A 27,837-nucleotide genomic window follows, 5' to 3' on the forward strand; every position below is an offset into this window, starting at 1 on the left:
TTTTATTGTTCTTGTATGGTTTTGTTGGGTTTTCTTTAGATTTCTATTTTTAAAATTTTCCTTTTTCCTTTTTTGCTTCGATTTCCTTTGTTTCTTTCTTCTTCTTTTTTTTAGTTTTTTCAATACATACCTACATTTTCACATGCATTGCACATTTTTCGTATACATCAGGAATGTTGTTTTTACACATTTAAATCTATTAAGTTTCCATGATTAACATTTTTAAAATATATGTTTTGGTTAGTACTCCCTCCGTAAATTAATATAAGAGCGTTTAGAACACTAAAATAGTGACCTAAATGCTCTTATATTAGTTTACAGAGGGAGTACTTTTTTTCTACACAATTTTCAAGTATGGGTTTAAATAGTATTGGAGCAAAAGTTTCGTCTAAAAAAATTCACTGAATCCTATCAACTGATTTAGTTTTGAAAGATCTCGACCCGAGAAATACAGGTGAAAACGGTTCGTCATTTGGACGAACGGTTCGAGGGATAAATCATTTTGGAAAATAAATCTATGAAAAAAAACACAAATAACCCCATTCATCTCCCTGCGCGTGAGAAAAAATACGAGAAGACTCTAGTTGCGACAAGTGACACACATGCGTTCCACTTGTCACCACCAGAGGAGATGAAAATGACCTTTACAAGAGGTACCTCTTAATAATAATTTCGATCAACCAAACACGCCCTTTGTTGTATTCGTGCCTAAGGACGGATGAGACTATGTCATGGGCGGACTTAATTAATCCTGCACTCATCACAATTCCCAGCCGGTATGAATGTTAGGACCATGTCCCCATCCAATTCCATCGTGCATATATATATGCCAGATTATGTCATTGTACTTCTGTTCTTCAGTGGGCATGACGACGTACGTACTCCCTCCGTTCCTAAAGTATAAGTCTTTATAAAGATTTCACTAGATGGACTACATACGGAGCAAAATGAATGGATCTACATTTAAAATGCATCTATATACATCCGTATGTAGTTGATAGTGGAATCTCTACAAAGACCTACATTTCGGAACGAAGGGAGTACTACGTATGGTGGGGCACCACATGACAGAAAAAACAGACGCTATTTGGTTGAGCAGCAATCTAATTTACTCTCTTTTTCCTTTTCAAAAACCTCACAGAAAGAACAGACACCAACAAATTCCCTGATAATTTCAAAAAGAAGCTACCATGAACTGTTCTTGGTTTTCCTGAAATGACATCCACCCCCCTTAACAGAAAGATCCCAAATTTCATAGCATTCAACAAGTTCCATGACAAGAAAAATAAATATTCAGCTAGTTTGTTGACACCAAAATGCCTTTTCTGGACTATTCGGGTTGCATATCTGCACATGAAAGGTTCTCATTTTTCCCCCTCTTTTCTGAAAAACTGTCAAAATGCATGCTAGTACACAATCAATCCATCAATCATAAGTCGCTCGCGTATATACAATCTATCTATCAATCATAAGTCGCTAGCACCTAACTACGATTTCATATACAGATACTGACGGTCTCACGAAACTGAACATCTGACTTGCACCTCGACTTCGCCCTTCTCTGCTGCTGCTGCAGCTAAACACGCCTCGTGCGGGCAGGGCCTCGCGTAGAACTTCGCGATGTTATCCCCTGGCATGATCACGGGCAACCCGCACTCCTTTCCTGCTTTCTCGCTCTGCAAGCAACAAGGCACAGGGCCACTAATCATCAGCTGAGGTTTGCAAGAGATAGATGATATTCCAGAACGGTGTCAAAACTGAAAATAAGTTTTACAACAGATATATCGCTTGCTGCTGCTACCTTGTGCTCGGAGGCAGCCTTGCTCGGCGCCGATCCAATTGAGATGACGGTGTGTGGGCCTTCCTGGAGCATGCCGGGATGCCGAGACCAGAGGAGGGAGCGGAGCCTGTCCCAGTGATAGCAGCACGAGAAGATGCCGCTGAGGGAGAAGATGACGAGGAGCAGGAGCGCCGTGCCGAGGGGGAACCCCAGCGTCGGCCGTGAGGAATGCGCCATCGGGATGGTCATGGATGCAGGAGCAGGCGTGAGACCTTGTGGCATATTCATACCCATCAGGTGGCCTTCTGGTACTTGAGTCAGTCCTGCCTGCTACTCGGTTAAGAGCCCAGGCTTGCAAGCTAAGGACACTGGCTACTTATACCTGAAAAGTCACCTTGCGTCGTACGAAGTGGACTGACTTGCACGGCCAGCCATCCGTCCGTGGTACTGGATGATGATGGTGCTGTGGTCCACATGCATCTGCTGGTGGCCGCTAGTGCTCGATGCTGATCTCACCGCCTGCCTTTTCCAACAAAAAGAAGCTGCTTAAATCGCCTAAATATATGGCTTTAGAAGGTGGGACGAAAGGTGGCGAATATACACTGGGATAGAAATTATAGGTATGTCTCTCCACAAGCAAATGTTTGTTAGGTAAAGTATGATGAATAGATTTACAGGAAACGAAGTGAAATGAAATGGAGTGCATGAGCTTCTGAATTCAAAAGGTATAGCAGGTAACAAGTTCAGCTTAAAAACAAAGGTAGCAGCCTGGCGATGCGACACTCCATATGCGGGTTTTGTGAGTTAAGATAGGGAGTTAGGACTTCATGAGTTACTAAGATCAATATATATATATGTTAGTTTTTGAACAAACTAATTGCAAATAATGATTGTAATTGAGTTGGGGGTGGAGGGACCCACAAATTTAGGTCATATTAACAGTGGACATGCAACAGGTGGGATGAACATGCAGCACTTTATCTCAGTGTGCATCATCATTTGCCTTTTGAAAAGTAATATGCTTTTCCAAAGATAAAGTGCCAATATAGCTTGAGTATCCTTGACGAAATCCACAAATTTGTACGGACGGTACAGATGCAAAGTTATTTTCAACAAAATGTGGATGCTACTATAAAAAATATTGTGACTGCTAGCTATATAGCCTTGCCAAGCCTGGAAGCTACGCCCAAATAAGGCAAATTAGTTGAACCGCTGAAGGCTACTATGTACCACTAGTCAATTAGTCAATGAGGTGCCATCAGCCAGCTTTTCTATCTTCGAGGACTGCCATGAGTCATGCTTTTCAAAGCGTTCAGTAATTTCAAAACTCTATCAAAGAAACGGAGTGGAGGAAGCAAAAGAGAAGTAATCTTATCTTACCTAACAAACAGATCAGCACGAAGTAATTTGCTCTCGATGGTATCATTTCCTAACCAGGAAGATGTATCAAGAACGTTTGTATTATCTTAAGCAGCCAATGTCCGGTGATATATATGTTTCCTACCTAGCCTCAACTGATGACGAAAGATGAGTTGCATGAGCTCTCTCATTTAACTGTTCTCCACTTGGAGGCTCCCACCTGCAAAAGTAACAATGGATACCCTCTTATGGCCGCACTTCCTCCTGTCGGCCAAATTTTCATTCAATGTCAGTGTGCTCCCTTCCTGCAGTGAATGTTATTCCTTCAATAGTTCATGGACTGGTATAGAGTCAGCAAACACACGCACTCCAGATATTTGTAGAAGAGGATCAAGGAGATTGGTACAGAAATACTGATGAAAAGGGGCAAGTTTACTGGTCAAAACAAACATACTGCAATGAGAGGGAGTACTGTCCAGTGGTTAAAACTGGTTGTGGGTAGTGCCATCACAACGCATGTATGATTTGACAGATTACAGGTCAATTTATGAAGAAAAAACGAAAGAATTGCATGTGTTGAAGCTAAATATCCTTAGAAAGCGTTACAATTGCAAGCTAGCTAGTGCAGAACGCAAACAACATGTGTTGGAGAAATTAGGTTGACAGAATCACTTACACATCAGCCAATAAGCCATCTGTAACGGGACCTAGCATGCATCACTAACAATAGTGATGCCTGCTTGGCCAGCTACAACATAGCTATTTGAGAGGGACCTATCAGGTAGAATGTTAGGTAAGTGTCCTTCCAGGCTACTACAGAACATAGGGAAGGTATCATGCACTACAAATCATGTTTCAGGAAAGCGCGTACTGGATATATTATCTGGTAGCCTTTAGCTGGATTCCAAATGCCAAAAGACAAATTGGGTCGTACATTTTCCATAAGATATTTAAAATTGTAGATATTATTTCATATTTAAAGTAAAAATGTGGTATTATAGTTGTTATTTTTTTCTAATTTCATTTCATGCTTGTAACAGCTAGCATAGTTTGAATATGTAAGAGAAAAAGAATAGGTTTCTGTGTTAAACTTCCATGCTGCCGCCAATATGTGGAACAGCAAGTGCAGTGAACTGATTGACACCAAATACATAAGACGTTGACAATTAAGGTAAAACCTCCCTTTAGAAATTACAATATCCCTTCTGCAGATGAACATTTCAATTTTATTATTTGGCATCAGCACAAAGCTAGCTTAAGCTAAATAGTACTAGGGTCCATGGCACTATTATGACTTGCTATCTTCAAACCACAAACTGAACTGACTGATCAAACGAGAAGTACAATGTGGATGTATTATGTATATCCCTACAATGATCTATTTTGAATACTAGATGTGGTTGAAAGGTAAAGGAAAGATATCAGGGATCTTGCCCGCTGCACCTATTTGACTAGCATTCTTTATAACAGTTTTCTAGTAAGATGTGCCTTTGGTAAAGTAGCACCAACGTTAGCATCATATGCACTAACAGCAAAAGGCTAGTAGAAGTCTCGTTGGAAAGCTAAAGATAGTTCCTCGGTCCGTAGAAACTGACATAAGATATATTAGTTTAGCTTCAGATAAAGAATCACAGTGAGTTCAGTGCACAGATGCAATTAACCTCAGTAAAGTTAATATCCACTGACAGCAATGTGGATTGTGGACAGCAATGTGCATAGCAATTTAGAGCAGAGTGGCATTAGACAGTTGCAAATACCTACTGCTTTGCTGATATACTTGTAAGAATAAGAAACGGTATATATATACTCCCTCCGTTCCAAATTACTCGTCGTGGTTTTAATTCAAATTTGAACTAAAACCACGACGAGTAATTTGGAACGGAGGGAGTAGTTCTGTTTCCTCTATAGTCCTTTGACTGGAATTTCAATGTATGTTGATGGAAATGCTTTTTGGCGAGAAGGAAACTGTGCTGTTTAACATCGATAAAAGTTTTTTTTTACTGATAGCACAAAGTTTTATGATTATATTTCAAGAATATAAATTCATGCAGTGTCAGATTGAGACATAGAACTGAAGTACAAAATGTGTAAATAAGATGGTAATAAGATCAGTGCTAGGATTGAACTTTGATAATGACATGGCTTCTAAGGCTTCTTTCCAGCATGCCCAGCAGAAAATTTGATGCTTATGCAGGATTTACAGCTAAGCATTAAGCCACAGAAAAGTTTCTGCTGCATTTAAAAATCAGTTCAGGTTCAAATGCAGCACATTCTGATAGATGTAGGGTTAGGGCTCTGGTACAATTAAATATTTTCCAGCTGCTATTAACTAAAGGTAGTGGCCAAAAAGGAGATATTGGCATATCCCGCTTACATTTTCATGGACACAGAAATTGTGTATCCGAATAAATTTTGTTCTGAGTGATGAAATTTCCCAGATGTGAGCCTCCTTCTTCAGACAAGTTCACTGCAGCAAACAAATAAGTCAGTCCATTCATGATTTGACTAAGACCAAAACTGTAAAAAAACAAACATAGAAGCTTGGCTGGTACAGACAAGGAAGTGGCGGAAAAACGAATTTATTGGACATGGTCAAGTCACTGATACCTTGACTTGCGGTGTATCGTCCAACTGCTTCCAGGTGAGCTCTGCAAGCCTTGTTGCTCCATGTCCCTTCTCACCCGCTCTGCCTCCTCATGCATACCCAAGCCCGAATAGATATTTGCAAGCGAAATAAAGTTCCCTGCATTCTCTGGTTCAATCTCAAACAACGCTCTCGCTGCAACTTCTGCCAGCCCCACCTCCCCATACTTCCTGCAAGCAGCAAGGAGAGCACCCCAGGCCTTTGCGGTAACTCTAACCGGCATCGTCCGTATAACATCATAGGCCTGATGCAACCTCCCTGCCCGTCCCAAGACATCAACCAAGCACGAATAATGATCTCCGCATGCTTCCACTCCATATGTCTTGGTTAACACATCGAAATACTTCAAGGCGTCATCTGCGCGACCAGCATGGCCGCAGGCCTTCAACACGCCGAGGAACATGATGCCATCAGGCCGGACCTTCTCCAGCTCCATACGCCTGAAAAGCGACACCGCAACGTCTCCATGGCCATGGAACGCGTACGCCGACACCATGGAGCTCCAGACAACCACGTCGCGCTCCTCCGCCAGTTCAAAAACCCTCTGCGCGCCGACCAAAGAGCCACACCGCCCATACGCCTCGACGAGGGAGCTGCCGAGATGGCAGCTCACAAACATGCCGTGCCGCACCGCGAAGCCGTGCACCTCCCTGACCGAGCTCAGCGCGCCCAGCCCCGTGCACACGCGGACAAGCGCCAGCAGGGTGATGAGCGAGGGCTTGATGCCCATCCCCTGCATCCGCCGGTAGAGCTCGACGGCCCGGGCAGGGTGCTCCCCAGACTCCACCACCGCCGCGATCACCGAGTTGAAGCAGGAGGCGGTCGGCACAACATCCATATCGCCGAGAGCCCGCGCGGCCGCCGAGACGTCCCCCGACCGGACGTAGACGGAGATCATGGCGCTCCAGACGACGGCGGTGCGGCCGGGCAATTCATCGAACAGGCGGCGCGCGGCCTCGGCGGAGGAGCCGGTGCCGTAGGAGGCGACGAGTGCGGAGGCGACGAAGGGGTTGCTGAGGAGGCCGCTGCACTTGCGCGCGAGGGCGTGGATGGGCGCGGCGGCGGAGGAGGAGGGGAGGCGGAGCGCGGCGGCGGACTTGAGCGCGAGCGGGAGGGCGTACGCGAAGGACGGGTCGGCGAGCGGCGGGAGCGCCGGGTCGGAGGCCATGCGGGCGAAGAAGGCGAGCGCTTCGAGGTGGCGGCCGGCGTTGACGTGCGCGGTCAGGGCCTTGGTCAGCGTCGCCAGCCGCTGGTGGCGGGAGTCCATCGCTCCGTTCGGTGTTCGAGCGGAGGAGGGCCCAAGCTTGACGACGATGCCTCAGTAACTGTGGCTTTTAAACTTTTGGGAATTTGAATTTGGTCTGAACGACCAAATTTTAGGCCTGCTTTGGTTCAAAGGATTTTCGAAGGAATATTGGAGGATTCTGATCATTCCTATATGGGTTGTTTGATCCGTAGGATTACAATTCATATGAATTTTTACTCATTTATACTATTCCCTTCTAGATGTATTTCAGTGATAAATGCATCCGTTTGAGCAAAACTAATATGGGATGGAGGTTCTTCTTAGGAAAATTTTATCAACCCCAACCTTATGTGTAGAGTCTTACGATTTTCCTAGGCACAATCAAACTCACGCACAAATTACGTAGTATTGAAAATGGAATGACACTCTATTTTTGTGTTGTTCTTTTTTTTTTGTAACTAGGGCTCCTTTGATTTAAGTGAATTCTATAGGATTTTTTGTCCTTAGGATTTTTTCTTAAATTGGTTGTTTGATTTGTAGAAATGAATCATATAAGAATTTTTCTTGCTATATTTTATAGAAAATCTAGCATCCACTTCAGTATCTTCTTACAATTTATTTGTTTTACTTATGTTCACAATTTATTTGTTTTAGCCATCAAACACAACTCTGCTAATCCTATAGAATTGAAGCAAACCTGCCACTTCAATCCTATATTTTTCATATTCCTACGTTTTGAGAATCATGCAAATCAAAGAGACCCTCAAATGTTTCTCCTTCGATATTTTACTACTAGTAGAAGCAATGCTTAGAAATTCGTTCCATGTCTTTTTTTTTATGTTTCCACATTTCCAATTTCTTGTGCCTCGTATTTAATCAGCATTTTGAGTTGGAATTCAAACCCTCAAATGTTTCTCCTTCGATATTTTACTACTAGTAGAAGCAATGCTTAGAAATTCGTTCCATGTCTTTTTTTTATGTTTCCACATTTCCAATTTCTTGTGCCTCGTATTTAATCAGCATTTTGAGTTGGAATTCAAGCCGCCGCCCCCCCCCCCCCCCCCCCCCAAACACACACACACACACACATACATAAAAAAAGACATGGAACGAATTCCGATGAATTCCGATTCAAACAGGAGTATGCCATGCTAATGTGCCTTGGATGATCCACGTCTGGTCAGGCGCTGATGAGCACATTGAACTATCCATGTGGCCAAGAACCCTCATAACCTAAGCACAACAACGCAATTATCAGAGGCACGCTCTACCACTGAGCTAATAGCTCATCGCGCGGGCCTCCTTTGGGAGGGAGGCCTGTTACGCCAAAAGCAAGAAATACGGCATCCCCATGCCGCCACACCACAGGGGGAACATGGGGACGCCAAAAAAGGACTGGTTTTCAGCGTGTTTTTTCGCCTAATTAACGAAGGTGCCACGCCACGCCACGCAAGATGAGACAAGTACGTCAAGTCAAAGTTAACCAACAACCAAATGGCCTCAGGAGCCCAGCTACATACACTTTTGTTAGCAGCGCATTGGCATCAAATCCAAACCCCTAACTGAGAATTATACTGTGTATATTTTGCACATATCATCACGGACACGGGTGTACAAAATTATATCCAACAAACTGCATGTCGGTCATCACTGGAACTGGGGGTCTGCTGCACCCACACCACCGAACCTTGCAGCCGCGACACCGGCGTTGGGGGGGCGGGCCGCCACGACCACATTGTCGTCGGCGAACAGCGCCTTGATGAAGGAAGGGGTCTTCAGGGGACGCCGACCGGTCATCCGAGGGTACACGTCTTCCAGGAAGTAATACACATGGCCAGCAATCATACCCTGAAAGAAACATGATTTACAAGTTAAGAGCTATCGTAGCCACTCGTCCAAAAGAGAAAACAAATACCTGCGGATTTATGATTCAATTAATTTGTCCAAAAGTAAAGAATAAATGACGATCAGGAGGTACGCAAGACAGAGTACTTAAGAGAAAGGGGCTAGCTATTTGTAACGAATATGACAGTAACATGTGAGCAGTGGGAAAGGTAAACTAGTCAGACAAGACACTGGCCAGTCAGCCAGCCAGCCAGCCAGCATAGTAGCAGCCATCCACTTTCTTAGCATCAATACAAGCTGCTACATCAACCAAAATGAAGTCGCGTAAAATCCCAACCACAATCTCTAATGGTCGATTTGCAGGTTTGTAGCGCTAGCGGCATTCATAAAACAGTAGCTCATTCTGTAGATTTGAACCATGTTAAAACTTTCAAAACTGCCCAGTAACATCCGGTTAGCTGGTTATAAAACCATCATCAGGTTTTGGACAACCATGGGATAAAAGAAGGTACGTCTATACTGGCAAGTGGCAACCAAACTCAAACTTTGGCTAACAAAACCTAAATATGGCAGCCTTTAGGCAGAGCGGATAAGAGAAATATTGAGTGGTTGCAACATTACTGCAGCAGAAAATGGTACAAATAAACAACATGTCAACATTCCTACAAATCCACGCGAAGAACTAAGCACTAACAGCTAATCCTAAATATTGTTCAGTCAGTTAGCAATCAATGGCTTACATGACCAGAAAAGATGTTCAAATCATAAACACTAACAAAATCGCTACTGCAACCATTACTCTGAAATTCATCAGTTAAGCAAAACTCACCAAAAGATCAACCCATGTGCTGCTCCCCACCAGAATAGAGAAGCCAAGAAGGACCTGCAAGTTAAAAGAAACAGTTCAGACCACTATTTTTCATCTCCGATAAAATAATATAACATGAATAAAAAATTCACTAACTTTGCCAGTCATGGTATGAGATGACCAAGTAAGGATCACAGGAGAACAGTATCAGAGCAAAATGTGGCAGTTTATTCAGTTTGTCATGTTTTCCAACAGTGGCATGCCATCCTGTACGATGGACAGATAGCCCGGTGTCTTCCTACTGTAACTGTGCATATTACACAGCAGTTTACAGGTCACCCAGTAATGGCTAGGTTTTGCCTGGTTGGAGTTAATAGGACCAATGATTAGTCCAATTCTCTAGCTGGAACAGGTCAGTCTAAGGTACTTCCATTTCCAGAATATAACTAGCTATTTTACATTCTCTATGCCCGTTAATGCAGAGTTATCACACGCTACCTCACATACACCTTCCAGTATTTATTTACTCATACATGATCTATCCAGGACTTATTCCATGATGACTAAATGAACTAAAATGTTACTTCATTCACTTTATCTTGCATCTCGCACCATTTAGAACGCAAGGATTCCATAGTAAAGGAAAGATCCTTTCCCGTGAAATTCATCTCTACTCCCAATGCACTAGGCCCTCTTTTAAGGGCCTGTTTGGTTCCAATAAGTCACCTGACTTATAAGTCAGGTGACTTAAAATCAGTGACTTATAAGTCACGTCTGTTTGGTTGTCATCTGACTTATAAGTCACCTGAGCACACCTTCCCACCTTGTTTTTTAATGTAAAGGTGATGGGACCCACGTAAAAGGGGGTGACTTATAAGTTTTAAGTTGGGGTGGAGCAACTTATGACTTATAAGTTGGGGTGACTTATAAGTTGGGTCCGTTTGGCAAAATAAGTCACTTTTTGCACTTTTCGACTTATAAGTTGGTGACTTATTTGAAACCAAACAGGGCCTAAGCCAAAACCTATAGTTAGTTACATACGCTGCGAAACCGAGGAGGCAAAGAAAAGAGGTTCATAAATGTTTTGTCTTGAAAATAAAACAGCCTGAATCGATACATGTACCCGCCAGATAGGGTTTTCAAGTCATACAATAACTTATGTATTCCCCCGATATACAGATCTCAGATCTTGTGCATCAATACTCAGGCATGAAAAAATATCAGTTTTTATATGCATAAGCTTGTCAAAGTCATTACAATTAAGTAGTGATTTCCCCTATATACATATCTCGGATCAGGTGAATCAATTCTCAGGCATGAAGAAATATCAATTTGCATGCCTACACTCGTCATCAAATAAGTACTTTTAGAGGAGTATCAAGTGGACAGGCGCAACGCTTACCCAAGGTAAGTAGGCAGCAGTGAAGGTGAACAGACCCAAGAAGCTCATGTGAATGAAGGGATTGTGCTTGCTCCAGACATAAACCTGCCATGCCATATCAGGGGTATTACTAATGTTCTGCCTCCGGCACCCAAAAAGGAGAATTCTTAAAGACAGGATTTCTCTACTATGTGTCCTAGCATAGGCAACTTTTTATAGAAATAGTAAATGCTTGAATCCTTTAAATTAATCGCATACCATCATAAACGTCAATGAATTGCTGAGGAAAAGAATCCTGGCGAATGTCTCAGAAATGTAAGGTATTGTCCCACCAATCAGAACGATGCTAGTCAGGACAGTAGCACCAAACAAGAGCATGTAGAAAAAGTCAGCTGTTCTTCCCCTGAATGAGTTCTCCTCGAGAAGTTTGCAGTAGCGCGCAAGAAAAAACATGTGGAACAGGAAATCCAAATCTGGAAACAAGAGTAACCAGGTTCAGTAATAAGAGTGAAGGGCTACAGCTATACATAAACTTTATCCCATAAATGATATAATAACAGAAAGTATACGTCTCAAAGAGTAAAGGGCTGCCGACGAGCATGTGAATCAAACACGTGCAACAAGCTAGGAACATGTAAGCACTTGTGTTTAGCATGAGCACAGACAAATTAGTAACGTATATCCGAGATAACGACTCTAAATGTCGGATACTCAACGGCAACGCAATCTAGATTCTGCTCATTCATGGCAACATATTATATTAGACAAGCCATCGGTTACCAATTCTCCATTACCGTTTGAAGCACGCAAATATTAACTTCACAAATCTGTGCTTATTGTTCCGTGCTGACTTTGATGCGGCAGCCAACGCAACACGACAAACAAGCAGGCCGTGTCCGTTTCCAATGCGACAAATTACCATATGCACAGCGCCACAAAACACAAGGGAGGGCAGCAGCTCAGCAGCATGTAAAGCGAACGAGCCTTCGCCGACTGTCGCCACGTACCCAAAACCTATCAATTCTAACATATCTCCCTGTGCCGCGGCTTGACCGACTCAATAGACCATACTCTCGGAGCACATGAAATGAATCGCCCCGGTGAGACTTTTATCCTCAAGTGGCAAATGGAGTGGCATGGGAGCAACGAATCCACGCAGCCCTCAGCAAACCCTAGCCCTACGCCATGCCGTGCTACGGAATTTCACAACGCATTGCAGACTTGACTAGGGAGTGGATAGGAGGCGAGCATCGTTGGTTCGTTGGCATACCCATCTTGCGGAAGTAGAGGAAGTTGGTGACGAGGCGCCAGATCTCGTAGTGCTGCACCACCAGCTTGGGGTTGAGGTAGAGGTGGTAGGGCGAGATGATCTGCAACCAACCAATCAATCAATCAATCACTAGGTCATCGACTCGACTCGGCAGCAGAAGCAGCAGATCGCGCCGCGAACGGCCCCCGGGGTGGGCGCAGGGGGGGCGGAAGAGAGGGGGACGGGGGACGTGCGTACCTCGAGGGTGCAGCCGACGGTGGTGAGGACGGCGGCGGTGAGGTAGGAGCGCGTGATGATGGGCATCTGCCGGTACCACTCCTCCACCGCCTGCGCCATCCCTGCTCCTCCTCTCCCCTCCCACACACACGCGCGCGCGGAAACCCTAGCTCCCCGCTCCCTCTACTACTCACCTCTACCTGAGATGGAGATGGGCTCTGGCACGGATCGCCGGCGGAATCGAAGAGCGACGACGGGGATGGGGGAGGAGGGTGGAGGGGGACTGCGGCGTGGTCTCGATCTCTTTCTCGGTTTTTTTTTTCTCTCTTTTGCTTCGGAGTGGATGAGAGAGCCTGGGTCGTGTGGCTGGCATGTGGGGGCCCGCGGGAGGAACCCGTGGGCGGGGCCGCCGCGTCGGTGGCGGTGACGTGCCGTGCCCCAATGGGGCGGCGCCACGTCGGAGGAACACGTCGGACATTGGTGGTGGCCGTCGCCGGCTGCCTCCGTGGACTTCCAGGCCACGGCTGCCGCCACTTGTACTATCTTTTTGTTTTGGGGACTCTTTGAGGTCCCATCCGGTGAAGGAGAAAATGATACTATGAGCCATAGAGCGTCATGAGTTTTTTTTTCAATTTGCGTAAGTCATGAACATGCTAACTCGGGAAAATATGCTCTTATAACCGAACGGTGTGTTGGCTTAGGACTTATCTGCGGCAAATTGTTGAGTCGACCATTTTATCGACAATTGTAGTTCCATCATTGGTCGACGGTGGTTCAAACAAAGTATGATGCAGGACCTCCTGATCTCAAGATCACACACAAATGTGCTCTGGCATTTATGTAGTCCATGAGAAATACCATATCCTTAACGTTAGCGTTGGCGCGATAACAGGAAAGCGCGTTCTGGATTCTTATGTGAGAGACTCATTCCGTCGAAGCTCGCCGTCGTTCGTCACCTCGGATTTGCTCCCCCACCGCCTACAGACGGCGATCGTAAGCACCCTCAACAACTCAGCACATGCATATGGGTCCGAAGAAAGTTGTAGCGTCCTCCACGGGACCTGCTTCCAAAAAACGAGTGGAAGATCCGCATCAAGAAAGAAGGAGTAGCAGGATACGACACAGCTACAAAATAGTGGTACTCCTTCTATCTTATTCATGTAAATCTTACATGTCTGCTCACACGGTATTCATCTGGTGAAGGAACTGTACCTTCTTCCTGACATCTTACAAAGTTACAATAGTTCACAGAAGATATCGATTTGAAAGTTTCTGGTGTGGTTTGCATCTTTAGTCCTGCATCAGTAATGTCAACCATATGACTCAATCTTGCCCATCCGGATTCAATATCCTGAACTAACTCGCGATGCACAAGGTTTCCCCCATTTATTATTTCACTTTAGTTAGACACCAGTCACCTAACTTTCAATTGGGTTAGTCAACTCCCAATGGAAGGAAGCAGCACCCACGAAGGTGCGCATAGCACCTAGGTCGTCGGTTCACGGGGAAAGGAGTGCCTCGGTGTCTATCTTATTGATCCGGGGGGTGCGGGAGCTGTTGCGCCGAAACTGGAGGTCTACGGGGCTTAGAGGGTAGGCGTTCATCCATGTGAGGATTGATGGCCGACCACTCGGTGGCCTGCCGTTGACCCCTTCGTCTCTTTTTACATCCTCCCAAAGTTGGAGGCCCAAATCGCCTTGCAAATATGTTGAGCGTTATTCAAGGCATGACGGCAAAGGCGAAGTTCGCCAGATATGGCAGTTCCATCGTTTCAACGACGTGGACAATGGAATAGGGACTTGATCACTTTCCCAGGTCCTTATTGAAGGATCTTTGAGCATAATCGAAGGACCCATTTGTAATATTTTATTTGTTAGAGGTCCTTCTACGGATCGTGTTGGTACAACTTGTGTTGATAATGCCAACTTCTCGCGCCTTCAGGAATCTGTGGTTTTCAAATAAAGCAGTGTATAAATGCGCTAGTGCTAATGACAACTATATTTTTCATAGGAGTAACAAAATAATAAGTCAGGACATCCATATAAGAAAAAACGACTCATTATCTTTGATCATTGTTGAAGCGCCGACCTGCACCGCTTCAATGGCCTTCGGGGCACATAATTTTACAATTTCAATCTATACATTTTAACTTAAACAACAAAAATGTTAAACTACTGCCGATATCAAGCAAATTTTAGTTACCATGAAAGAGGCTCAATCATAAAAGTATCCATACACATAAAGTGCAGAACACTCTACATTTATTTTGCAAAGCACACACTTTTGCCGCTTCGTGACTTCAGCCAACCAAATATGTGTAAGCCAAGCCGAGGTATCCAACTAGGCAATACATTTTCTCTATAGAATGCACAAGTGCAAAAAATAGTGTCAGTCATTTGCAAAAAAAAAAGAGGAATCCAGCACAAAACCGAAAATGTTATTCTCACTTACTTATTTGAATCTGCTTCTACTTGGTTCTCCATTAGAGATTGACTCCAGTAATTTGAGGTCTTAGCTGTGGTCCTATTTTCACGGTAAAGTGAGCAGAAGTTTTCATTTTCCCTCCAAAACAGAGTAGCGGTGAAAGTAGTACAGAGCTGTAGCGAGGAGTAGTACTCGGAAAAGGAGAACCATTGGATCTGATTTGTGCGGTGGATATGGGCTTTGTTAGGCTCCTAAAACCCCAGCGCGAAAGCCCCCGTCTCCCATTTGTTTCCAGAAGTCTCCGCGCGGCCATGATTTTTTTTTAACTCCGCAGCAGCCGCGCTTCAAGAGCTCCCGGCGAGGGTTTGGGTGGCGGCGGTGGCTGGCCGGAGGAGGAGAGAGGCATGACCAGGAAGAAGCACGCCGCGGTGACCCCCACACCTTCCGAGGGCAAGGAGGGCTCTCTCACATTTGGATCAAATGAAGAGCAGAACAATGTGCAACGTGGAATTGTGAGTGCCGTAGGGCAGGGCTAATACCAGTGAATCTTTGAATTGAGGAACGAGGTTACGGGAAGCAAGAACACACACCATCTTGATCTCTCCAACTCTAGTTGATGGGCAGTGACCAGATCATTCGGAAGGAAGGAGAGGACCATTGGGGAGTGAATTCGCGCCCTAGGTATCACGGCCGTGTCCTTGTAATCGGAGAGGCATCAGGCATGCGAGGGGCGGCGATGTTCAGGAGTCGGGATTTGGGGAAGCGGAGCAGTCGCAGAGCTTTTTTTTGTTTTTTAGGATCACCAAGCTTTATTAATCGAATACCACAGATTGTGGGATACAAGCAAGGTCATGGGGTTGGCCAAACAAAAGGTGGCGCCCCCGATTTAAAGACAACAAGTGCTTGGCTAGCTTATGAGCTTCTATGTTTGCACCACGACTTTCGAAAAAAAATTACATTGAAACAGAACTGGAATATGAGTTAATCTCACTAATAATAGCTCTGTTTACGCCTCTGGATCTGGTGTTTATATCTAATGCTACGATCAACTGTTGTAGCAGTCACGAAGCTGAAGAGACGAGAACGATGATGATCCAATGCGAACAGACGTGACTTTTGCCAGGTGGGTTTTCCATAGCACGGCTCCTTGGGCCTTCATTTTTTTCCGTTGTACATTCCTTTGCCCATTCTACTCACCAGAGAAGGAATACCTGGGCCGGGGCCCAGGGCGGGCGCCCTGTTTGCATGGCCTATGGGTCGGCCCTGAGTACTCCTACTGAACTGAATATTAGTTTGGTCACTAGAATTTTCCTAAAAGAAGAAAACAAGTGATGATGAGAAATTTATGCAACCCGGATTCGGCGCGAGTCCAAAATCTGAGCTGCCATAGAACTAGTGCCCCTCATCTTCATTCTTCAAGCTCCATCGTCCACACAAGTCCACAACGCTGGCCGAAGGAATACAACTGACACGGTTTGATCCGATTATCTGCACGTATTCGTTCGCCGTCCTTTTCTAAATATAAGACGTTTATGCAGTTTGATACTTCATTCGTCCCATAGTATAAAAATAGTTTTAACACGGTTAAAAACGCTTTTATATTATGAGATGAAGAGAGTAGTATTTTATTACGGCAGACTATGTGTAGAGTCTGCATATTAGAGGCGAAAATGACAGCTATATTTACACGGAGGGAGTACGCATGGCAGGGTGTAGTAATTTCCTATAGGACAACTGCACAGTGCAGTTAGTATGCCAAATAAAATGGCTGACCGTCATTAGTAGTTAGAGTTAATAATAAAGGTAGTACACTTGATCTTTATTCAAACAGTACATTCATGTTTTTTTTTCAGGGCAAACAATGCCATCATTGTTCATGCTAATTCAACACTACTCCCTCTGTAAAGAAATATAAAGAGTGTTTAAATCACTATTTTAATATCTATAAACATTGTTATATCTCTCTTATAAGTGTCTAAATGGGTTTGCCTTAGTGTGGGAGACGAACCACAACACGCGACCCCTCCTGCATTTCGTACAACAGATAAGTGGGAGTGGCGCCTCATGGTTGACAAGATGACTGCCGACGCCAATGAACTTGAGTTTGACATGTATGAGCACATAAAAACATTGTGCTGCCCTTCCTAATATTGCCTTGAGTTGCATGCCTTTTCCTTGCAAATCGGAGTAAAGTTGGGGCTCTTACGCAAAATAATTATCTTTGTTTGCGTTTTATATCTATCCCAATGTTTAACGACAAACAATGATGATCGTTGGCCATATCTTTCTCTAGCAATACGTACGCTGTTTTTGCTTGAGAAGGTGAATGGAGTCATATGAGGATGTCATCACCCTCGAAGATAGCAACCAAACTATCGATCCTTTATATTGGAAAGGAGGGAGCAACCTTTTTCCTTAGATAATTGGAAAAGCCTCGATCCGTCGTCCGCTTAACTGGCATATGAAACAGGCACATAATTTCACACTTCCACAAAAATAAGCAAAGCTAGCGGGGGCATCTATTTGATACCAAGAAATACCCTCGATCCCAAAAGCACGCAAAGTCGGAACTTGCATCGTCCAATTGAATACGCACAACCGACAAAACATGTGCCGAGCCATAGACGTGTCAGAATAGGCAAAAACTAGCGGTGACATTTATTGGTACCAAGAAATACCCTCGAACCTCAAAGCAAGCAAAGTCAGACCTCACCGACAAACATGCACCAAGCCACAGACGTGTCAGAATAGTCGCGACAAATCTTGGATTTACAAATTTCGTTCACATGCAGGAAAACCTTTGAAATGGCAAACCCGTTCGAGATGTGGAGTTGTGGACGTTTGCTTTGGAACACAAAAGGCGTTGGGTTTTGGTTTGGTTTGTGAAAACAACCGTAGCCGTGGCTAACATAAAAAAGAGCGCCCATTTCTCGGTTGGTTCGCGAAGCTTCCGCGCGGCCCCGATTGATTTTGAACTCCAGAGCTCTCGGCGAGGGTTTGGGCGGCGGAGGGAGGCGGGCATGGCCGGGAAGAAGAGCGCCGCGCCTTCCGAGGGTGAGGAGAGTGCCGTCGTCCCCGGCTCCACTGCCAAGCGCGGGCCCGGCAGACCTAAGATGGACCCCGTCCCCGCCGGTGCCAGCCCCGGCTCCACTGCCAAGCGCGGGCCTGGGAGGCCTAAGAAGGATCCCGTCCCCGCCGCCGCCGGCGCCAGCCCTGGCTCCACTGCCAAGCGCGGGGCCGGGAGGCCTAAGAAGGTCGCCGCCCCCGCCGAGTCCGGCAAGGGCTCTGCTCCGGAGCCCGGGAAGAGCGAGATGGGGGAGAAGGGGGCGACCCCGAAGAAGCAGGGGAAGGGGGAGAAAGAGAAGGCGAAGGCGGCGACCCCGAAGAAGAAGGAGAAGGGGGACAAGGCGGCGGCGCCGGAGAAGAAGGAGAAGGGGGACAAGGCGGCGGCGCCGGAGAAGAAGGAGAAGGGGGACAAGGCGGCGCCCCCGAAGAAGAAGGGGAAGGGGGAGAAGGCGGCGGCGCCAGAGAAGAAAGAGAAGGGGGAGAAGGTTGCTACCAAGAAGAAGGAGAAGGGGGAGAAGGGAGGGAAGGAGAAGATGGGGGACACGGCGGCGACCCCAAAGAAGAAGGAGAAGAAGGGCGGCGAGGCGGCGGAGCCCGGATCCGGATCCGGGAAGCAGGAGCCGTCCGGCGAAGCGGGGAAGCCCAAGCCCAAGCCCACGCCCAAGAAGGCGAAGCAGCAGGCCTCAGACGGGGCGGCCAAGGAGACGCCCAGCAAGAGGAAGCGCGACGACGCCGGGGAACCCCAACCCCAGAAGCCGGCCAAGAGCGCCAAAAAAGTGGACGAGGCCACGCCCACCAAGAAGAAGCAAGCCTCCTCCGGCGGTGCTGAGAAGGCCACCACACCCAGCAAGACACCCCAGAAGAAGGAGGCAAAGAGCGCCAAGAAAAGCCCCGGCAAGGCGGAGAAGGCCACGCCGACCAAGAAGCAGCAGGCCTCCGGCGGGCCGGAGAAGGCCACGCCGAGCAAGAGGAAGCATGGCGATCTGGAATCCCCAAAGGCGGCGAAGAGCGGGCAGAATGGCTCTTCGCCTGCGAAGAAACAGAAGGGCAAGGCAGCAGGGGCGGCGCCGGTGGCTGCCGAGCCGGGCACCTGCAGCTTCCCGATGGCGCGGGTGCGGCTGCTGATGCGGGACAAGGACGCCACCATCCGATCTAACAATGAGACCGTCTTCCTCGTCAACAAGGCCTCGGTAAGACTTCCCCAACTTTTACTCTGAAAAATCTGAATGCAAGTTATGCAGTGATCTGTGTTGGCAATTAGAAATTTCAGTCAGGACTGAAGCTTGGTGTCATCCTATCAGAATGCCATGATTTTGGGTGGAATCTATGCTAGCTAGTGAGATTTAGATTGGTTGTGCTATCAGCCCATCAACGCCCACAAGGTGTTCGATGAGTTGTCTGTCGTGTTCTCACTGTCGATCGTTTGTCTCTACCCTTGGTCAGTCAATATTCCAGTGTAAAGTTGTCTGAGATGTCAAAGCTTGATTTTGTGCTGAGCCAAATGTCAACATAATAAGCTGTGTCTGCTTCTGCTGCTGGCAGTACAAAACTGTCTCACAAGTGAACTGTGAGGACGTCTTTCTTGGCATGTTTTGCAGTGATTTGTAGATAGTACTGTCTATTTCTGCTGTAGATGTGCACATTTCGTCCATGTTTTCGCTTTGGTTTTTCCTAAGCATATCCACTTGAAATATCGTGTCGAAGTGGTAGGAAACCGTGTTATCTAGAGAGAAAAATTGGTGTTCTTTTTTTGGATGGAAGAATATGACCGGTGTTAGTAAAATGGTGTTGTATTTCCAGATTGTTTCTACTATTGCTGAACTTGTATGTGATTGTTAGTCATTCATGGATGAGCTAAATTTATGAGATTGCTCATTATGTAGCTTAATATTCCCAGGCTCACCTTAAACATATTGTTTCTTGTAAATTCATAAATGTCATGGATGAGCTAAATTAGTAGATGAAATGTTCGTTTTAAAATTTAATTTATACTCCCACTGTCCCAAAATAAGTGTCAAGTTGTACTAAATAAACGACACTTATTTTGGGATGGAGGGAGTATGTAGTAAGATTTGCACTGGAATATCAAGCTTCAGCCATCATCCAAAAGACGAGTAGAAGGAATCCTAGACTACCCAACCAGCCAGTTTACTTGGTGGTCGATGCATTTCTCTCCTCCCCGACAGTTGTGCAGTGCTGCCAGCCTGGCAACATTGTTCTGAAAGCTGGCTTATGCTACTGCCTACTAGTTGTAGTGGTTTTGTCCGTAATCAAGGCAGCAACAACATTATGCACAAGTACATAGTCACTGCACTGCCCACCTCCCGTTGCCTCTACTTGCTCCAATAGTTTGATTCATCTTCGTGCTGTTTCTTCTTTATCTTGCTAACTCACGTGCTTATCTTCCAGCAAAATTCTAATTGCTTCTTGTAATTCTTTTCGAGCACCAAACAAGATGGCCATAAGTTGGAAGTCCAGTCTGGCAAGTGAATTTGTTTCTTACTTTCTGGTCCTGCTGAGGAGACCATAAGTTCATAGCACCAACCGCTGGAAGTCCTGTAATTCTTCACTAACCAATAGAGTTTTTTTCTTTCGGGATTGGTATTTGTAATTCATCAATCACTAGATGAAGGTCTTTTGGTTCAACATGATTAAACTGTACCTGCAGCATAGCAGACTGAGGAGGAAGTTGACCTGTGTAAGCTGACAGTGTGGTATAAGTGTATAACAAGCGTGGCCTGATTGCATAGTTACCTCCTGTAGTGCACTAACTCATGTAGATTTCAGTTGTCAACTAAAAAGGTTGCAATGATAATTTACATTTATGGCATCCAGGTTCATAAGAATTATAAGCTTGCTGAGATCATCCAAGTATCTGACTGGGAACATATTCTATTAGAATGGCATCCTTCTTGTTCTAAAAAGTTCAGTTCAATAAAAAAAATCCAGTGTCCTGAATTCTAGACAAGATAATGCAAGCTAGCCTGAAGGTGATGCCCGACCAATAAGAAAAGGAAATTTGCCCCGAGAACAAATTTATCTTTTATTTAGGCGGAGAGTATTTAGGCATGCACGTGACAAGTAAAGTGACCCAAAGCAAAGCTAAAATTGTCGCCCCCCCCCCCCCCCTCCCCCAACCAAATGCTTCTCTTTCCTTGCTGTTTGACCATTTTTCATTTTTTTTGAAAATATTGGGGGGAAACAATGGTTGGTGTACCCTGTTTATCTTCGTTGCAACCTGTATTTATGTATCGGTGCCATTCTTTTGGTACTCAGTGATTATGACATCTACTGAATCTTCAATGGGATAGTGTTGTCTATTTCTGCTGATTCAAAATTCAAAATTCAGATTTCCAATCTGCCAAGTGAGTTCTGGTGCTTAGACTTCTGTAATGTGCATGGATTTCAGTTTCAGTGAGGATGCTATTAGAATGTCATCATTCTTGTTCTAAAGTTCAGTTCTAAAATAGCCTCTTGAATTCTAGGAAATGTAATGTGAGCTACCCTGAAGCGATGCCCAACGAGTAAAAAATAATCCCGAGAAGTGAGAACGACAGGGAGTAATTACGACATGGATGTGACAAGAAAAGTAACACCAAGCAAGGATCAGATTGTTGGAGTGGCTTCTCTTTGCTTGCACGATACTCCCTCTGTAAACTAATATAAGATCATTTGGATCACTAAACTAAAGTAGTGATCTAAATTATTCTTATATTAGTTTACAGAGGGAGTATTTCAAAAGTGTTATGGGAAACAGTGGCTGGTGTACCTCGTTTATCTTTGTTGCAACTTGTATTTATGTACCAGTGCCATTTTCTTTTGGTATGCAGTGATTATGACATGTACTGAATCTCGAACTGGATAGTGTTATCGTGTTATATATATATTCATGTTACACATGCACCTGCAGGAGTTATTCTTGGAGGTATTTGCGAAGGATGCTCATGAGAATGCCCTGAAGGAACGTAAAAAGTCAATTACCTACGAGAACCTTTGTAAGTTGACCCTCCTTTTGTTTGCTGTATCCTTATCTAGGAACCCATTTATCTTGTTTGTTGACTATGCTGCCTGAAAGACAGTTCATGTCGAAATAAAGAGCCTCTGTAGACCATACAGTGGATGCATTTGATATGATACTCATTAGTAAAGCAAGTGATCATAATGTCTTACCCTATTGTTACGATGGTTTTCGCCACTCTTGTCTGAGTAGGCTATGTCACATCCCCTAGGACATCTTGCATGAGTAATTGAAGTGGGTATCTGTTTTCCCATTATCGGTTGCAATCCTTAGCCTGTATTAGCGCTTGATACATTGGGTGTTGTGCTAGCAAATTTGATATCAAGTTTGTTTTTCAAGGAACCAGACATGTTTTGTTGGATGCCAAATATTACTTTCCAAAGACTTGAGGGTTCTTTATTTAAAAGAACTGCGAGTACCCTAAAGTTATCATCATTTCCTCTACTGTTGGTGTTGATAAATCTGAACCGTTCTTGTATCAATTCCAAGTTAATCTAAAACCACAAATCTTACAATGACTCTGCTGTCCTCTATATCTTTTCAGCAACGGCGGTGTGCAATGAGAAACGGTACAAGTTCCTATCAGGTAAAGCTTGTTTTACCCTATTTCTGTTTAAATCCGCAGATGCCTGCGTAGTATGTATGTAGCAAAGACTGGGTGGTGCTGACAGACAGACATCTTGCCGTTTGTTTTGCGTGTGTCCAGATTTCGTGCCACTGAGGGTGACGGCCGGGGATGCACTCAAGGCTGTGGTGAAGGAGCCGTAGAATAGACAGACAAGGTGGTGCATGTCATGCCAGTGCTTGTCCTGTGCTAGCTAGCCTGTGTAGTGTAGGGAGGGAGAAGGAGAAGGACGTGATCTGAGGGTAGAGCTGTTTGTACTAGCGTGTTCTTCTGTCTGTCTGTCTGTCTGTACTAGGCAAGGACAGGTTGAGTAACAAGCAGAGTAAGACCAGTGATGTTTGTGGATGTATGAACGACTACGTGCTGAAGCTCATGTACCTGTGCCTGTGTGTTGTCTTGTGGGAGAAGACATGATTTGTTTTGTCTGTGTGTACCTGTACCTGTACCTGTGCCTGTGTGTTGTCTTGATGTTGAGGAAGGAGTGCAGAAGCTGGTTAAACTGGGAATGAAGCAAGCAAGCAAGCATGCGTGCATGCTGGGGTACATACATTAGTTTTTCTCAAACATTTGTCTCCTGAAACCTGCTGCTTGGTACGTACATGCCTCAGCAATTTCTCTGCTAGCTGAAACATTGATGAAATTGCACGAACCCTGCTAGATATATGCTTGGAGAAATTGCCCACCGCAAAGGCAGCGTCTGCACCGGAAGAGCGGGCTCGAGGTGAGTCATTCTCCCTGTGTTGTCTCGCATGAACCCTGCTAGATGTATGGGGTGAACTCATGTCTTGGACATTGTTTCTTTTTGTTGCTTATTACAATGGTTTTAGAGATTATCAAGTGCTTTTCCAGGGTCAGCAGTCCTCAGCCCAACAATCAATGCCGTCCGTGTCCCTTGGCTGTTTTTTTCAACCAAACGTCTCGCTCCACAGCAGCTAGCCAGCCAGCAAGCAAGTTTGGCTAACACCAACATCCGCAAGCAGAAGAAAAGGAACTTACCTTTGTCCTAGGGCGAGGGAGTCGAAACATTTTCCAGGATGATTAGGACTTGTCATGAATGACTCAATAATTTCCACACACTTTTCGAGATTATTGAGTGTTTTTGGAGTTGCTTTTATTCAGCCCAAACATTTCTAAATCACCACCCTCGACTCAACTTGCTTTTGGAGTTGGTTGAGTGTTTGGAGTTGGAACATCCACATAGAGAAGCCAATGGAGAAGCCAACCAAGACCAAGCATATGCCTTCGTCGTCTCGCTTTGCAGTAATACTTCTCTACTTGATGATCAAGGTCATGTCTTCAGGTTCTAAATTTGCGTATGCAACTGATACTCTCCTTCCGGGCCAATTTCTAAGTGGTAACCAGACCTTGCTTTCGAAAAATGGTGCCTTCAAGTTGGGTTTCGACTGCCTGTTTCCTCCTTGTGGTTATGATTCTACGTTTGGCATATGGTATATTAAGTCATCAGCTTGTCGCCCTCTTCTAGTTTGGTCGCCCTTAGGTGATTCCACAAACTGTTACCCTGTGTACTCGAGCTTTGGCTTCACAACCTATGGCAACTTAGAACTAGACTGTATTCCAGTTAGCGGTGGAATAATTCCTGGATGGTCATCATATCCGTATTCATCAGAAGTTATAAATAGTACTACTTCTCTACTCACAGTGCTTCTTGACAATGGAAATCTCGTAATAAGAGATCCAGTGAAGAGTTCACTGGTGATCTGGCAAAGCTTTGATAATCCAATTGGTACACTGCTGCCTGGAGGATGGCTGGGATTTAATAGAAACACGAGCAACAACATCTTCCTCATTCCCCATGCTTCTGTTATATCCTGGGATTACAACTATGGTTTAGTTCTGGCTATGAATCCAAACCAAGGTGGAGGGTTTATTGTCGAACAGATTGATGAATATGTTTCCAATAAGGAAGATTATCATGAAATTTATCACGGCACTTTCCCCAGCTGGATGGGGATACATCAAGATGGAGGCAATTTTCTCCTGTTCAGCGATGCACGTGTATATGTACAGCTGAATAACGGCGGTACTATCACTGCAGCTAAACTTGGGGAATGTGGATCTGTGTTGTGGTCTGCTCATGCTCCACATATTCACAAGATACAAATTGTTATTTCAACAGTGATAGTTGTGTTAACCCTCGTCCTCACTGGTCTAGTTCTTTTGCGGATAATCCAGAAGAAGTCATTTATGGACAGACCGGTGAATTCGAACAGCAGCCTCACGATCTTCTCAAACGCCCAGATAAAGAAAGCTACCGGAAATTTCTCGGTAAAGCTTGGAGAAGGAGGTTTTGGCTGTGTTTTCAAGGGAACATTGCAAGGTTCCTCTGTGGTGGCTGTCAAGAAGCTAAAAGAATTTGGACAAGGGGAGAAGCAATTCCGAGCGGAAGTGCAAACGATTGGAATGATCCAACACATCAATGTTGTTCGTTTATTTGGATTTTGTGCCGAAGGAAGTAAAAGGCTGCTGGTGTACGAGTACATGGAGAATGGATCTTTGAGTTCTCATCTGTTTTCGAAAAGCCCGGCAGCTTTGGGCTGGGAGGTCCGGTACCGGATAGCACTTGGAACTGCAAGAGGCTTGGCTTACCTGCATGAGGGATGCACGGACTGTATCATACACTGTGACATGAAGCCGGACAATGTACTCCTTGACGCAGATTTCTGTCCTAAGGTTGCAGACTTTGGTTTGGCCAAACTTCTTGGCCGGGATTTTAGCAGGGCATTGACAACGATGCGTGGGACCATCGGATACCTTGCGCCGGAGTGGATCTCAGGGCTACCGATCACGCATAAGGCTGATGTCTACAGCTACGGAATGATGCTTCTTGAAATCGTATCGGGGCGAAGGAATGCGGAGAAAATCAAACAGGGGAGGTTTACTTACTTTCCCATCTTTGCTGCAGTCAAGGTGAATGAAGGAGATGTTATGTGCCTGCTGGATAGCAGGTTGGAAGACGATGTGGATGTGGATGTGGAGCAGCTGATCAGGGCTTGCAGAACTGCATGCTGGTGCATTCAAGATGCTGAAGATCATAGGCCGATGATGGGGCAAGTTGTTCAGATGCTTGAAGGCGTTCTGGATGTCCAAGTACCTCCCGTTCCAAGGTCGCTCCAGAATTGGGTGGGCATGGACGACTGCTCTCGCTCTACTGATTTATATAGTCTCTGAATTTTCCTGTTTCTATATGTCGAAATGTATGTCAAGAATTAAGCTACTATCAGAGTTATATTCTCTAAACCGAAGTAATGCCTTGTAATTTGTTATCATAGATTTGTCTGAGCACTGAATTTTGGAAGTATGACCAAGTTAGTTTGTGTTCTGTATGAATTTGGGTCAGATGCACATGCCACTGAAATATTTAGGACCCACTTAAACCGACTTAAATGTGCAACATTTTGATTCAGCTTTATTCGAAACGAGAAGCTGAATCATAACCGGCACAGAAGTGATATAAAAAAAAAGATATCTTCTGCGCCCTTTGATCCATATTAACTGTCGCTGCTTTAAGTTGAACTAAAGCCATGACACTTAATGTGGATCGGAGGGAGTACATATTAGGGCCTGTTCGGCCCTCCTCCACTCCACACTTTCGCTCCGGGAGTTGGCGGAGCGCTAGTTAAAAGTGCCGGAGCAGGTTGTAGATCCTTAAATTTGGTGGAGCTAGTGGATCACCGAACAGCTCCTTAGTAGCTAGTTTCTTGTGATCTTCATTATATTAGAGCAACTCTAACCGATCTCTTGGAGGAGTAAACATTTCTTTGGGGTTTTGCCTAGTTTATTGGCACAATATCAAAACAAAAGCGGTCACACTGGAACTGGTCCTCACCCACCCACCCAGCGGACCTGACCTCATCCCGCCTCGTCCGGTCACGTCTCTATGACATTAAACAGGGTGGAGACCGGGACGCGGCGCGAGCGACGCTCTCGGTCGACACACCTCTTCAATGCCGGCTCCAGTGATCAGCATGAATGTGACGCGAGGAGCAGAGGAGCGGTCAAGCGGGAGAGGGTATTGGGGTGGGACCGGCGTGCCAAACGCGTACGTGGCGGTGGTGGCCGGACTGCTCTGGATGGCTTGCAGCGCCTGGACAATTATGCCCGGACGTTTACAGGCGGAGTGAGGTCCGCATTGAAGATGCCTAACCGCTTACTTAGTTAATGTAGATTAACGAAAAGACCATTTTAAAGTTTTCTAAGGGGCCAATAATATAATTTTATAAGGAGCTCTCTCATCTAATTCTTTTAATTACTATATTCCCTAATATTAGAGGTATTCACTTTTGAATTCCGTTTACGATTTTGATTGGATCAATGATTTTTCATCAATCGACAACAATTGGCCTATAAAACATATCAGCACTGATACTATAGCATCAATAATTCTTTTAATTCACTATGCTTCCTAGTTTTGGAGCTCTCTGATTCGATTAAGGTACTTAATTTTGGATTTGGTTCATGTTTGACCAGGTCAACACTTTTCAAATCAATTGACAGCAACCGAACTATAAAACATATCAGTCTCGTGCACCCACTCACCACCTAGAAAGAAGAAACGCTGGTATGTAATGTAACACCAATATAATAAATGCATCCACCGACATAGAATTTTTTTCCATATAAGCATGGGTTGATCGGCAGATAACACTGAATCACACCGCAAAGACCCCACCAAAACACCGCATTCTGTTTTTTTTTAATTTAAGAGAGGTAATATCATCAGAAGTCATAGTACTTGCACTCGATATTCAGTTTGGTGCTATAACTTTGAAAATATAGAATTGCGGTCATTAAACTTGACTCAAGCGTGCAAATACAGTCACAAATGCGTATGCAGGGGTATCCGTGTGTATGGACCCATATGTCAGCGAGTGAAGGCGCTTGGCCGAGACTTTTTTTTGCACAAAAACACACTCGTTTTTTTATTTGCGGAAAAGCTGACCATCACGAGGGATTTCTGAGCAAAATCCTCTCATATTTTTTAATTTGCAGAAAAGCCACACTGCTCAGCTCTTAGATACCAGAATTAACAAAAAGAAAAAGAAAAAGGGGAAGCCAGGTTCCGAACGCTTACGACGCGAGGTACTCCAGCCAGTCCACTAATCAAGTTCCAGCGTAAATAGTACGTGTACTAACA

The 27,837-nt window shown here is 45.0% G+C and overlaps 5 protein-coding genes across 7 annotated transcripts; 2 read left to right on the plus strand and 3 right to left on the minus strand.

Annotated features, from left to right (window-relative positions):
• Positions 1–1,274: 1,274 nt before the first annotated feature.
• Positions 1,275–3,300, minus strand: LOC125527531 (uncharacterized protein At5g65660). The gene is made up of 4 exons (XM_048692040.2): positions 3,161–3,300; positions 2,163–2,303; positions 1,802–2,052; positions 1,275–1,676 (listed from the first exon to the last, which is right to left on the minus strand). Exons 2-4 carry the CDS (start codon positions 2,254–2,256, stop codon positions 1,518–1,520), a joined length of 504 nt encoding a protein of 167 aa, XP_048547997.2. The 5' UTR covers positions 2,257–2,303; positions 3,161–3,300; the 3' UTR covers positions 1,275–1,517.
• A 15-nt stretch (positions 3,301–3,315) lies between these two features.
• LOC125527530 (Tetratricopeptide repeat (TPR)-like superfamily protein) lies at positions 3,316–7,337 on the minus strand. 2 transcript variants are annotated; one of them, XR_015601838.1, is made up of 3 exons: positions 5,747–7,337; positions 5,514–5,606; positions 3,316–3,444 (listed from the first exon to the last, which is right to left on the minus strand). XR_015601838.1 is itself a non-coding variant. In XM_048692039.2 (2 exons), the coding sequence occupies exons 1-2, from the start codon at positions 7,048–7,050 to the stop codon at positions 5,594–5,596; spliced, it is 1,317 nt and encodes a 438-aa protein (XP_048547996.2). In that variant the 5' UTR covers positions 7,051–7,336; the 3' UTR covers positions 5,023–5,593. The 2 variants fall into 2 exon arrangements, 1 of the variants encoding a protein (XP_048547996.2); XM_048692039.2 differs by lacking the exon at positions 3,316–3,444 and having other exon boundaries at positions 5,023–5,606; positions 5,747–7,336.
• Positions 7,338–8,497: 1,160 nt separating this feature from the next.
• On the minus strand, positions 8,498–12,883 carry LOC125553219 (derlin-2). Its single transcript, XM_048717014.2, has 6 exons — positions 12,571–12,883; positions 12,334–12,433; positions 11,322–11,536; positions 11,085–11,168; positions 9,704–9,757; positions 8,498–8,877 (listed from the first exon to the last, which is right to left on the minus strand). The coding sequence occupies exons 1-6, from the start codon at positions 12,667–12,669 to the stop codon at positions 8,677–8,679; spliced, it is 753 nt and encodes a 250-aa protein (XP_048572971.1). The 5' UTR covers positions 12,670–12,883; the 3' UTR covers positions 8,498–8,676.
• A 4,985-nt stretch (positions 12,884–17,868) lies between these two features.
• On the plus strand, positions 17,869–23,115 carry LOC125553217 (uncharacterized). The gene is made up of 4 exons (XM_048717013.2): positions 17,869–19,229; positions 21,950–22,034; positions 22,602–22,643; positions 22,764–23,115. Exons 1-4 carry the CDS (start codon positions 17,994–17,996, stop codon positions 22,823–22,825), a joined length of 1,425 nt encoding a protein of 474 aa, XP_048572970.1. The 5' UTR covers positions 17,869–17,993; the 3' UTR covers positions 22,826–23,115.
• On the plus strand, positions 23,092–25,969 carry LOC125553216 (G-type lectin S-receptor-like serine/threonine-protein kinase At5g24080). 2 transcript variants are annotated; one of them, XM_087519251.1, is made up of 3 exons: positions 23,092–23,222; positions 23,341–23,403; positions 23,532–25,969. In XM_087519251.1, exon 3 carries the CDS (start codon positions 23,892–23,894, stop codon positions 25,869–25,871), a length of 1,980 nt encoding a protein of 659 aa, XP_087375377.1. In that variant the 5' UTR covers positions 23,092–23,222; positions 23,341–23,403; positions 23,532–23,891; the 3' UTR covers positions 25,872–25,969. The 2 variants fall into 2 exon arrangements, with proteins under 2 accessions (XP_087375377.1, XP_087375376.1); XM_087519250.1 differs by lacking the exon at positions 23,092–23,222 and having other exon boundaries at positions 23,260–23,403.
• Positions 25,970–27,837: the final 1,868 nt, after the last annotated feature.

The sequence above is a fragment of the Triticum urartu genome, chromosome 4A (genome assembly GCF_056163025.1).
Source record: "Triticum urartu cultivar PI428250 chromosome 4A, HENAU_Tu73, whole genome shotgun sequence".
In the NCBI taxonomy this organism is placed as follows: domain Eukaryota; kingdom Viridiplantae; phylum Streptophyta; class Magnoliopsida; order Poales; family Poaceae; genus Triticum; species Triticum urartu.

Coding starts and splice junctions, on each gene's coding strand:
- LOC125527531 (XM_048692040.2), bottom strand. CDS start 2,256: ATGTGGACCACAGCACCATCATCATCCAGTACCACGGACGGATGGCTG. Junction 2,053..2,162: donor GACGCAAGGTGACTTTTCAG/GTATAAGTAGCC, acceptor ATATGCCACAAG/GTCTCACGCCTGCTCCTGCA. Junction 1,677..1,801: donor AGGCTGCCTCCGAGCACAAG/GTAGCAGCAGCA, acceptor TGTTGCTTGCAG/AGCGAGAAAGCAGGAAAGGA.
- LOC125527530 (XM_048692039.2), bottom strand. CDS start 7,050: ATGGACTCCCGCCACCAGCGGCTGGCGACGCTGACCAAGGCCCTGACC.
- LOC125553219 (XM_048717014.2), bottom strand. CDS start 12,669: ATGGCGCAGGCGGTGGAGGAGTGGTACCGGCAGATGCCCATCATCACG. Junction 12,434..12,570: donor CCGTCGGCTGCACCCTCGAG/GTACGCACGTCC, acceptor GGTTGGTTGCAG/ATCATCTCGCCCTACCACCT. Junction 8,878..9,703: donor GCACATGGGTTGATCTTTTG/GTGAGTTTTGCT, acceptor TGTTTCTTTCAG/GGTATGATTGCTGGCCATGT.
- LOC125553217 (XM_048717013.2), top strand. CDS start 17,994: ATGGCCGGGAAGAAGAGCGCCGCGCCTTCCGAGGGTGAGGAGAGTGCC. Junction 19,230..21,949: donor TCCTCGTCAACAAGGCCTCG/GTAAGACTTCCC, acceptor ATGCACCTGCAG/GAGTTATTCTTGGAGGTATT. Junction 22,644..22,763: donor ACGGTACAAGTTCCTATCAG/GTAAAGCTTGTT, acceptor GCGTGTGTCCAG/ATTTCGTGCCACTGAGGGTG.
- LOC125553216 (XM_087519251.1), top strand. CDS start 23,892: ATGGAGAAGCCAACCAAGACCAAGCATATGCCTTCGTCGTCTCGCTTT.